Source organism: Molossus molossus, unplaced genomic scaffold, assembly GCF_014108415.1.
Source record: "Molossus molossus isolate mMolMol1 unplaced genomic scaffold, mMolMol1.p scaffold_m16_p_13, whole genome shotgun sequence".
Taxonomy (NCBI): domain Eukaryota; kingdom Metazoa; phylum Chordata; class Mammalia; order Chiroptera; family Molossidae; genus Molossus; species Molossus molossus.
Window position 1 is genome coordinate 27003204 of NW_023425348.1, and position 12202 is coordinate 27015405.

The 12202-nt window shown below is 45.7% G+C and overlaps 1 protein-coding gene across 6 annotated transcripts in view; it reads right to left on the reverse strand.

Annotated features, from left to right (window-relative positions):
* Positions 1–12202, reverse strand: part of PIWIL4 (piwi like RNA-mediated gene silencing 4) — a 59796-nt gene that overhangs the window by 13970 nt on the left and 33624 nt on the right. For all 6 annotated transcript variants that reach the window (XR_004959256.1, XM_036258885.1, XM_036258884.1 and 3 more), the window contains 4 exons: positions 7692–7812; positions 6254–6371; positions 3419–3530; positions 307–491 (listed from right to left, as the gene is read on the reverse strand). Coding sequence is in view for 5 of the 6 variants with exons in the window: in XM_036258885.1 (XP_036114778.1) it covers positions 307–491; positions 3419–3530; positions 6254–6371; positions 7692–7812 (536 nt within the window). In the remaining variant the exon portion in view is untranslated. The remainder of the gene's footprint in view (positions 1–306; positions 492–3418; positions 3531–6253; positions 6372–7691; positions 7813–12202) is intronic.

The window sequence follows — 12202 nt, forward strand, 5'->3', positions numbered from 1 at the left end:
GAGAAGGCAATATATGGATTTATACCTGAATTAGTACTAAAAAGACTTTGAGGTAATGAGATAATTGCCTAAAGTACTGGCAAACAAAGTTTTACAAAGACCAACATAAAATATATTTTAACTGTATAAAAAATTTTAATCTTTGCAAAAATCTATTTACTTATAACCATTTTCTTGGCACTTATATTAGGAAACTTGACCGAGATAAAGAAGCTTTTATAGCTACGTCAGCCCTTATTTCCTATCTTCTAACCAAACCAAACTAATATACAAAGAGGGTTGGGATGACTTTCCGTCCATTCTCACATTTTGGGGTAGTCCACATTAAACCCCATGGAACTTCCAACTCTTCTCAAGCAGCTCAGAAAGTTCTCAGTCACGTTTTCATCTCTGTTGCTACATATAATCAACCATTTATTCAGAGACTGTGCACTTAAAATCTTGCAAGTTCGAATATCCTTGGACCAATCAGCAGCAGACACAGGTTGACACTGGGAAAAATAATGATCATGATAGCGTTGAACATTTTATTCAGAAAGCCATTCAATAAAGACAGTGTGAAGAGGTCCACATTTGTCATAAGAGGGCTATTTGGGACAGTCTGCTACTCAGACTTGAAACCGTGAGATAAGCTGTGTGCATCGAGCAGAAAGCATGTGTTTCCTGGGAGTGGAGGCACTTGAGCATCATCCCTGGTCAGCCTCTCCCTGGCTACAGAGCCTTAAACTAGTGCCTTTACTTCACAGGCCTCCTCTGTGTGCAAAAAAAGGGATCTGGTTCAAAGATTTCTAGGTCCCCTTGCAGCTCTAAGAATCTCTGACCCTGATTAAGAACGGCTCAGGCCAGCGGGCTGTCCAATTTGGTCTCAGCTCTAGGCATTTGGTAGCTCAAACAGAAAATGCTGATCACGATACTCCAGGTCCTCATACTAAAACCAGCAAACCCTACAGGGTTTGATTATATTTATGCAAGGAGTAGCTACATCTAAGAGCAAAGGAGGTTCCCCAGATGGCCAGGAAAAACAAGCTCCTTGCACTGAAGAGGGGAGACTTGAGACTGGTCACTAATCTTCTGCTTATATCCGTGGGCTGGAATTGAACAGAAATGTCTTTGGTGTGGTGGGTCGGGAAGAGCCACTGTTAGATTTGGAAGAACCACACTGTGATCTGATCCACTGCTCCTCAAAGTGCTGTCTTGTAGCAGCATTGCTATCTCCTGAGAGCCTGTTAGAAATGCAGAGTTCTGGGCCCCATCCCAGACCCATGAGTCAGGCTCTGCATTTCAGTAAGTTCCCAGGTGATTCGTCTGCACATTAGTGTTTAAGAAGCATTAGCGTCCCCTTGTTTTACAGACTCCAAAGCTGTGGCTGAGAAAGGCTGTGGAGCCCAGCGGTGGCAGTGACAGGTGCAGAATGCTGGTCTTCTGACCCTGCAGCCAGGGCACTTTCCACCACAAGCTCTGATGTCCAACCACCAGCCACCCTCACATGCCTTGCCGTTAGGGCTAGGCCGGGACTCAGCTCCAGGAGGAGACCTCAGCCTGGGAATGCAGGGGAAGGGTTAGGCGCACCCGCCCCCCGCCCCCATGAATGTTCTATCCAAAGACAAGGTTTCTTCCTCCCCATTACAGTCAGTGTGAGGAGAGCCGTGGCCCTCACAGCTACACTCCCATCTGTTAAGGGCTGGCAGGACCCAGGGCAAATGCCGAACGCCCACTCTGAGGTCCATGAACCTTTAGTTTACTCATTTCCCAGAACCCAAATTCAGAAAAGCCGAACTTGTCAAGAAGTCCACGACCCAGTCATCTCTAGCCATCCCCCCCCCCACCTCTAGGGGGCAGCCTCTTCCATTTTAGTGCTCCTTCTATGGAGACCTGTTTCCATGCCCCCAAAATGCAAGAGAAGCTCTGACAAACAGGACTTTACCTGTGGAGATGAGGAAACAGATCATTTGAAATACTGAAATCCTGCTTTATATGTGCAGCTAAAATTGAGTTTCTCTTTACTGACTCCTGACCAAGGTCCTAACGGGGCCTACATTTTAGTCCTTTACAAAATTATGTTCTGTTTTTAAAAGTAGCTTTTCCTCAGCTTCTCCAATAAGGATTTGGCAGTTTAGAAAAAAATTATCAAAAAGAAATGATGAAGAAAATCCCCATTCTGCTAACACAAACATTCGTTTAGACATTAGTTTTGACACGAGTTTAAAAATGTCAGTTTAGCCCTGGCCGGTTTGACTCAGCTGTTAGAGCGTCGGTCTGCGGTCCCAAGAGACCCGGGTTCGGTTCTCGCTAAGGGCATGTACCTCGGTTGCAGTTTGTCCCCGGCTCTGCTTGGGTCGTGCAGGTGGCAGCCACTCGATGTGTCCCTTTCACATCGATGTTTCTCTCTCTCCTTCCCTCCCACTCTATCTGAACAAAAAATTGAAAAATGTCCTCGGATGAGGATAAAAAAAAATAAATTTCAGTTTATTGTATCAAAGAAGGCAAGAAGAGAGCCTTTAAAATAAAATAAAATATAACCGTATTTTAAAATGAGGAGAAAAGTAGAAAGATGATGCACAATTTTGCATAAAATAAACGCATTTCTTCAACTGAAGTCCTAAAGAAGCAATGACTGGTCTCTTGAAGTTTCAGAATGTTTTCTCCCTAAATGCTGTAGCTGGGGATGAGTTCTGTGCGAATTTCTTCATGTTTATGCCAACCGAGCAGCATTTAATTTTGGGATAAAAACAACTCTGGTATCAAGGAACATAATTTATTGAAAGTAACCTTCACCAGTTAGTAGAATTTTCCCAGGTACTATGAACTTTTTTTTTTTTTTTTCTTTTTTAGTGACTTAGAGTACTACAATACCCAATAATAGGCAGGCATGATTTAATTACAATGGCTTGAAATGCCTTTTTTTTTATCCTCACCCGAGGACATTTTTGCATTTGTCTTCAGATAGAGCGGGAGGGAGAGAGGGAGGGAGAGAGAGAGAAACATCGATGTGAGAGAGACACTGAGTGGCTGCCACCCACACAACCCCAACCGGGGCCAGGGACAAACTGCAACCAAGGTACGTGCCCTTAGCAGGAACCGAACCCAGGACTCTCTGGTCTGCGGGCCGATGCTTTAACCGCTGAGCCAAACCAGCCAGTGTTGAAATGCCATTTTTTAAATGCGTCTTTAAATGTGACACCACTTCACACTGCCTGACATAAACCATGCCCTCTGGGTGGCGCTGAGCCCACGCAAGGACATTGAAACTGAAAAGGAAAACAGAGGGGACCCAAGGTTTGGGGCAAAGGGAACACATGAGCATGGCCACAGAGAAACCTAAGGACTATTACAAGCCCACTTAGCCACTCTGGCATATGACAGAACTTACACATGTGCAAGAAATACTGTTGAATGAAAATAAAATCACAGCACTTACTATGTGGTCTTGCATTAATATTTTTTCTGAAGGTTCAACCCGGCCAGTCAGTGACATCTGGCATCCAAAATGCAGCCCCCAGGTCTCCAGCTCAAGACGAGCATCCTTGTTTCTGTTGATAGAGGTGAGTTTTAAGTCATTAACGTGCTTATTTTCTAAAGAATTTTAATCATTAGCCCTGGCTGGTTTGGCTCAGCAGGTAGAGCATCAGCCTGCGGTCCGGAGAGACCCAGGTTCGGTTCCTGTTAAGGGCATGTAACTCGGTTGCAGTTTGTCCCCGGCCCTGGTTCAATCATGCGGGTGGCAACCACTCGATGTGTCCCTTTCACGTCGATGTCTCTCTCTCTCTTTCTTCCTCTCTCTCCCTCCCACTCTATCTGAACAACAACAACAAAAACAAAAAAATGTCCTCGGGTGAGGATAAAAAAAAAGAATTTTAATCATTAGAGACAGATTGATAACTTACTGAATTATTCAGAGATTGATGTTTGTTTTAGGATCCTGACTTCTCACTCATGTTTTTTATTCCTGCTCAAAAGAATTACGGGGCTGTGCCCACCTGGGACTGGGGGGCAGAAAGGCTTCCAGTGCAACACAGTGGGGCAGAATGGGCCTCAGAGCCAGACAGCCCAGGGTTTCACACCTAGTGCTGACATTTAATAATACGTGACCTTGAGTAAACTCTTAAAATTTTTAATCTGTGGTTTCCTTACTGGCAAAATGTAGGGATAATTAAGCTAGCGCTTCATAAGGTGGATATAAAGATTAAATACAACAATACACAGAAAGGGCTACCCTAGAGCCGGGCACATGCTACGTGCTCAATAAACGTGACATAGTATTCCTGATAATGAACTTAATACAGAGCTATTGTGGAGCCTGGGCATGTGGAGATGTCTTCTGGGAATATCTGAATGTGTGGCTCGGGAGTAAATGGAGGATGTACAGGAAGGGAACATAAGGACCTAATGCTTCAGAAGATTCACAGGATAGACAGGGAAGACTAAGTGGAGAATAGTAGTATTAGTAATAATAACCACTTTATATTTGCACAGTGCTTTAAATTTATAACTTAATAAAAAATCACAGTTTATGTTTTATCTCGGATGATGATATATGGTCACCTCTATCAAGCTGTAAGCTCCTTGAGGAGAGCAATCTCACTGACTCTGGGTCCTGGCACCTGTTATACAGTAGCCCCTACATGGTAAGCCAGACTCACAAAGGGGACCGATGCAATTCCTGCTTTGATTTACCTATCAAAGCTTCCCTCTCTTTAGGGGAGCTCAAACCTTTTTACCACTGACTCTCCCCAACAGCTCCTTAATTCCATCTACTCATGTTGTGTCTAGTCTGGTCACGCTGAATACTTTAAATTAATTGTTTTGCTTCAGATACTATCTGTCCAAGGTGAGAAGGTGAGGTGATCACTGGTCAGGACATGGGGTTGAAATAAATGAGATCACTGGATGGTGGAAGACAGATGTGTCAGGAGGACTAATCCGTAGCTGGTCTAAGGGGAGAGAACCAGGGACAAGTAGGAATAACTTACTCTCAAGCAGGAATAAGTTTGGGGGGTGTCCAGGATAAATGACATAAAGTGTCGCCATAAAATAAGAATGTATGAAACCACGAGCATGATAACAGAGATGCACATTCATCATATGAAAACGTTAAAAAAAAGCAAGTTACAAAACATGATGTACAGAGCTCAGCCGTTTTCCTAAAAACAAAACATGATTATATGCATTTGAAAATATCTGAAAGAATGTACACCCTTCCTTTAACTGTGATTCATTCATTTCTTAAACAAACTTTATAGATATACACACACCTCTTTCTTTTTTATGTAAATTTCTAAATTCCTCCTCCAAATTTTTTCATCTTTAAAAAAAAAGATCATCGTACAACAATGTTACCCAGTTGCAATATAAAGCAAGCCACACATGTAATGCAAAATTTTCCAGTAGCTGCAGTAAAAATTAAAAAGTAAAATTATTTTTTAGATATACATTATTTAACCCAATTTACCCAAAATGTAACCATTCCAAGATGTGGCATTAACCACATTTTAAGGGCCCGAGAGCCGCAGGCGGCTACAGTTCTAGCCAGTGAAGCGTTCGGTCAGAAGGGAGAACCAGGGAGAAGCTCGATCCTCCCACCACGAGTTACAGCTAATTGTCCACGAGGAGGGCAGGAGGCTGTCTGGGAACGGGCAGGCTGAGCTGCAGGGCCCGAAGGTGTTCCTGAGGAAGAGGGGGGTTTTCCTCGTGATCAGGGTGCTGAGGCCACTCCTACAGTCTGAATACCGGGGGCCTGGAGTGGCTGTTTTGGAGGATTTGGGGGGGAGTTATAGCGGGGGTCCTTATTTCTTAGTAATTTTTAAAATTTTTATTTTATTTATCTATTTTTATTAAATATTTTTAATGTTGACTTTGTTGTAGGGGTTCCCCTTTCTCCCCTCCTTTGTCCACATCCACCCACCCCTGCCTACCCCTCCTGAGGATCTTGTTTTTTAAATGACAGCCCTTCCTTCATTCAGACTTCTATCCAGAACCTCCCTGTAGGGAATGGATGAGAGCAGAGCCATCTACTTGAAGCAGCTTGGGGGGGGTACTTCTGCCAGCACAGCCCTCACCGCCTCCCCTCAACCTGCAGTCCTGGGGTATCCTGGGTGAACCTCTGGTCCTGGACAACACAGTTCTAAGGTGCCTTTCTCTGAGTCAATGGGAATGAGACATTTTCATCAGGAAATAAAACATTCCACAGGTCACCCAAGTGTATGAACTAGGCCTCAGGTGGGCACAGTCCGGTCCCCGCGAGGCACGCCCGTACCTCTGGATGTCATCAGCAAGCCTGGCCAGGCGCTGCTGCCTTCCTATGGGACTGAGCCACGTTTTCTCAGCCACAGCCTTCATCAGTTGGAAATCAGAGGTCACCTGGCTGGACAGTCCTATTGAATGTAAACAAAAATAAACTGGAAAAGGTGAACAGTCTGCAATGTAACCCCGGCCCATCTCAGGCACCGTGCAAGCTTTTCACTGAGACGGAATCAGATTCAGCATCTTGACAGCATCTCCACAGAAATGCAAGCCACGTGTGCCATTTTAACTTTTCTAGTGGCCGTGTTTAAAAACAAAAAAGAAACAGATGAAATGATTTTAAATAGTATATATTATCTAACTCTATCCAAAATATCATTCCAATATGTAATCAATATAAAAAACTGAGTTATTTTCCCTCTTTTCATAGTGTCTAGGAACCTGTGCACGTCACAGTCACAGCACATCCCCCCCCATGCCCTCACTCCTCCAGCCACATCTCCAGCCCTCAGTAAGCGCAGGTGGCTACTGGCCACCCCGTGGGGCTGTGCAGATCGAGCATATCAGCCTTTCACTAAGAACGAGCATCCCTCCTTCAAGGAATATATCCTTATGAGATTTACAATCGCAAAGTAAACACATACACACCACGCCTGATTTGAGCAATACAGAAATGTATAAAGAAGAGAGTCCTCCCTTCTTAGTCCCATCCTGTTAATCAAATGAACACGATCAAAAGTACTTGAGACAGTTACTCAGATTCTACTATCAGGTGAAGACTGCCTTCTGGAAGCACATGCAAAAAGAAAAGAAGGTCGGCTGGCGTGGCTCAGTGGCTGAGTGTCAACCCACGCACCAAGAAGTCACGGGTTCAATTCCCGGTCAGGACACATGCCCAGGTTGTGGGTCTGACCCCCGGGGGGGGCATGCAGGAGGCGGCCAATCGATGTTCTCTCTCATATGTTTCTATCTCTCTCTCCCCCTAACTTCCTCTCTAAAATCAATAAACAAGGGGAAAAAAACCTTTAAAAATAAATAAATAAATAAATAAATAAATAAAAAGAAGCTTTTGAAAAAAAAGAAAAGTAGGTGCATTCTGGCACACTCAGTCTGCCGGAAGAGACGGTCATATCACTTCCTAAACTAGTGAAGTTCAAAAAATGAAGAGCAGCAGCTTAGTTTTTGGAAAACACCTGAGGTCTATTTTACATCAAAATAACAAATGGAATACACAAGATAAAGGAAACAGGTGACCTTTACTGGGCCAAGCAATTTCCAAAGGGCACTCCCTCCTCCCGCCTTCTCTGCTATCAAATAAATTACTTCAGGGTCCGTCCTCCACGGGTTGAATGAATGCCCCAGCACTCAGCTAACTGAAGAGGCCGTGCCCACTGCTAAGTATCAGAAGCCTGCGACCAAGAACCTACTAGAGTATAAAACATAAACATTACCTGTTAGAAAGCAGAGCTCGGGTATCAGGTGGACCAGCCGAGCCTCAACGTTATTTCTCTTGCTTTTCAACAGACTAACAAGCATTGGCTGATGTAGGTCAGATAAAGTAATATCATATTGCTATAGAATGCAAGATTAATGAGGGAAACGTTAACATGGAAACACTGTAAAATGAGCATCTTTGCTTATAGGCAACAAGGTAATTGCAAAATAGATAAGCACATTTTTTCAACGAAGAAAAAAATAGCCTATGGTTACCTGGTCATTTCTACTTCCTTCTCCTCAGGTTCTACCTTTCATATCACAGGGCCAGTTTTTAACTAGGATGACTTCATTTTGCTTTGGTTTTAATCATTTCCCTGCTCTCTCCTGCGTTTCATCCAGAGTCAGAACAGCCCCCCGCTGGCTCCACACAGAGTGCAATGACCCCAGTGGAGCCGACTCCAGGCCAGCATTTCCACCATGATGACTGAGACAGGCTGCCCCACGCATTACTGACTGGCCCGAAGCACCTACGTTCATTTTGAAATATCTATACAGAAGTTGGAGGCAAGGGTTATATTAAGTCAACCTCAGCTTCCCTAAAAGACCATGACTGGCCTCACCTTCCAGGACTGCAAGATAGGGAAGCGTTGTGCAGTCTGACAAATGTGAATCTGACCCCTGGCCCTTCTACTTATTGGACTGGGAGGCTGGGGAAGTTACCTACCTTTCCCCATCTATGAAACGTGGAGAATAGCAGCTCAGAAGTAGCCCAAGTAAACCATGAGCATTGTGCCTGGTTTTTAATAAGGGCCTACCTCACCCCCTTTCCCCTCCTAGACTTGAATTTCAACATTTTCTTCCAAAGGCAAAGGTTCCAATTAACATTCATTTCCAGTATAATTTACCCCATGCTAATGACAGAATTGGGATTATAAATTACAAAATGCCTGGGCTATGTGATGCTGACATAATATCATAATTAAGCAAGAGTTTCTCCATTTCAATAAGTACGTTTGGTCATTAAAATAAAAAACAATTTGGAAAAGTGCAATTCAAAGGGGTGATTGCAACTCGTGTTACAGCTACAAAGCTTGGAGATGCTTTGCAGAAGGAAGAGTTCTCCTGTGATTTCATTAACTTAGGACACATCTTGTGCCTGCTATGTTCCAGGACCTGCAGTGGGTAGTCATCTATAAAGCAAGGTAAATGAGAAGCACAAAGAATGATATACTGAGCAATTCTATTTTTCCTCATTTAACCTTAACAAACCTACGAGGCAGATATTATCATCATCCCCTTCATGGATGAGGAAACACCGTAAGAAATGAAACAACTTTCCCAAGGCCCCATAACAGGACATTAGAACAGCCAGGACTTATTGCTGAAAACTTGGGGACCTCTGCTTGTTACACCCCTGAGTACTGGGGCTGAGGGTGGCAGGGAAAGAGTTTATGGCTCTTAAACCAAGGAAGGCTTCGTGAAGGAGGCAGAGTCCAGAGAGCACCCTGAAGAATGTATGGAGGGTATAAGGACTCCTGAGTAACAAGTCGAGCGAAGCTGGGGCATGTTCCAGGAAGAGAGTATTTCCTCTGTGTGTGTGTTGTTTGTTCTGTTTTTTGTTGTTGTTGTTGTTGTTTTAATCTTCTCATTTTTTTTGGGGGGGGGGGGAGAGGAAGTGTTCTGTTTACCCGGAGCATGGCCAGGAATTCTCCCAGCCATGCTATGTCATAAGGTGAACTTTACCCTCTTCCTTGCTCCAAATTTCTTTTAATCCTCACCTGAGGCTATTTTTTCCATTTATCTTTAGATAGAGTGGAAGGGAGGGTGGGAGAAAGCGAGAGAAACATCGATGTGAGAGACACACTGATTGGTTGCCTCCCGCACAACCTCAACCAGGGCCAGGGATGAACCACAACCGAGGTACGTGCCCTTGACCAAAATTGAACCCGCAACTCTTTGGTCTTCAGGCTGATGCTCCAACCGCTGAGCCAAACCAGCCAGGGTGCCCCGATTTTCTTAGCATTTGAAAATATTTTTCATGATAAAATAAAGTGGAGAAATATACAGGTCAATATCAACATGTCTTCCACTTTGAAAGTGGACTACATAACAATTCAGTGTTCCTTTCCGGGACAGAGAGGAGGACATTCTAGGAAGAGGCACAATTTTGTTTCTGCTTCTCCCTAATTACAACATACACGTAGCGAACATAGCTCACTTCAAAGAACGTGAGTGGGATTTTACAAGTATTCCCTTTTCAGAATGTCACAGGTCCTGAAATCATCTGCTCAAAGAAGATCAACGTAACTACACAGAGACGAAACCCAAATGTGGCACACACTTTGTGTCTAACAAGCACTTTGGCGCACATTCCATGCCCAAGATGCACCTCCAGGCACCAGTACGAGGTGTGACACACGAGCTTACAGACTGTGACTAACAGGAGGCCGCGTGGGAGAGGACTCCAGCGAGGCGCACTGCTCCTGAAGCTAGGCCTTCCCCGGTGGTGAAGGAGAAAGGTACAGTGTGGCTTCAGGCACATGTCTGGTGAACACGGGCAAGAGCTGAGGAGCACTGACGCAGGTGGGCTGGGCGAGAGCGCGTGGGGCGTGTGGTGGGGTGTGGGGATGAGGCTAAAGCTGAGCGGACCAAACTGGGTGATGCTAGAGATGAAGCGGGGAGGCGGGGGACAGGGGGCGGGGTCTGCACCATGTACCCAGTGCTCGCCGTGTGCAGGCACCGGGCCAAGTGCTCCGTGTGCTATCATCTTGCTCAGAGTTCACACTGCACCATGAAGGCAGGCAGATGCCTCCCTCTTACAGACGACACGCCCCTGGCTTGCCCAAGGCTGCACAGCTCTGCCAGGACCACCTTCTTCCAGAGCTATCTCTCGACCCCAGTTCTGGGCAGTGTTTCAGGAAGCTCTGGTGGCAGGGAGGATGACGGACCGCAGTGAGGGTGACCAAGATCCCCCGGACGGGAATCCGTGAGAGGGTCTGCATTGAGGGAGTGAAGAGGGCTGGGGAGGGGCGGGGGTTCAATATAGAAAAGGCAGCACCCATCTTGGTGACAACCCAAGGAGGAGGCGAGGGTGAAGCGAGCAAGGGAACGAAATGGTTTCCTGAGGGGCAGAAGTCCCCGGGAGAAACAGAAGGGAGAGAGACCATGAGTTTAGGATGAATTATGTTAGTCTGAGATGCCTGCAGGATACTCATGCAAATATGGTCTGAAAATAGAGATGAGTATGTAATTTAGAAATGAGGGCAACGCAAAAAATACTGTATTTGAGAGGTGTCAAAATATGAAGAAAAAGTCCTCTATGAGGGAACCGCGGTGAATAGCATTTAAGGTTTGCGGGAAAAATGGGGTAAAACGTCAAAAGAGGCTGAGAAAAAAAGCAATCTGAACCCTCACGGAGAACCACCAGGGATGTGCCCCCCGAGTCCAGGCTGCCAGGTCAGCCAGGTGGGAGTGGTCACCAGTGTCGAATGCCACCAAAGGCCCAGTAGGATGAGAACAGTAAGTGAACTTGCCCTTTAAAGAGCTATTGCTGAGGCTGGTTAGTAAGAAGCTAGGGAAACTCCTTGACAAGCAGAATAACGGAAATTGACACAAAATCATTAAACAAGGCCAAACAATTTCAGCAATGTACAGCCAGCCGATGAATCACAAGGTTTTGTCTTTCTAACGAAGGACGCTTAAGATCAAATGGTTTATACATTCCAGACCGTCCGGGTCAGACGGGCCTCGGCCCCAGTCCCTCTTCAATGAGTCTTTGAAAATAAATCAGAAAATAACCCTGACCTCTCTATACGAATATTTTGATGAATCAATACATCAAGGGACAAACCTGGAAAGCTAGTGCATATCCTGTTGAGACCCTCCTGAGGCCTCCCCGAGGATCCCTGCCAACCAAAGAACGATGAAAAGCTCCGAATAAAGGAGCCACGGCCCACTCTTGCTAGAGCACCCCCAGCTCTGCTCTCCCGTCTGTGGGTCCCCGGGGACTGGCAACCAGGGAGCAGCAGGCAGCAGCAGCTCAGGCCAGGCTTATCCCCCCAACGTGCGAGGCCCTCTTTCCTCTGACTTTCCAGCTAAAGCTCACTTCTTTCACCGACTTATTTCTCAGTGAGCCAAAGTGTGTCAGGCAGTTAGACAGACATGAGCAGAGCAAGGACAATGGGCCGGGTACAGAAGGTCACAGGCTGTAAAGCCCCAGGGGCCTAGCAAAGGACAACTGTAGGTGGGACCTCATCCCCACGGTGACTTCTCCTCCCCTAGCATCTCGCTGGTCATGTGGTGTGGACCCCCAACCTTTCATATTGCTGGTCATGCAGTTTAGACCCCTGACCTTTCCTCCCTGGGGATAACACCTAGGCCTCAGTTGTACCTCAGCTCCAGGCCCAGAAAGGCAGCAAAACCAGATGAAGCGATGCCACGCTGACCTCGGGACCAGCCCTACTGAACAATGACCCCTTGTCCTGGTGTGGACCAATCAATCAGTGCTGACCAGGACCCCGAAAGG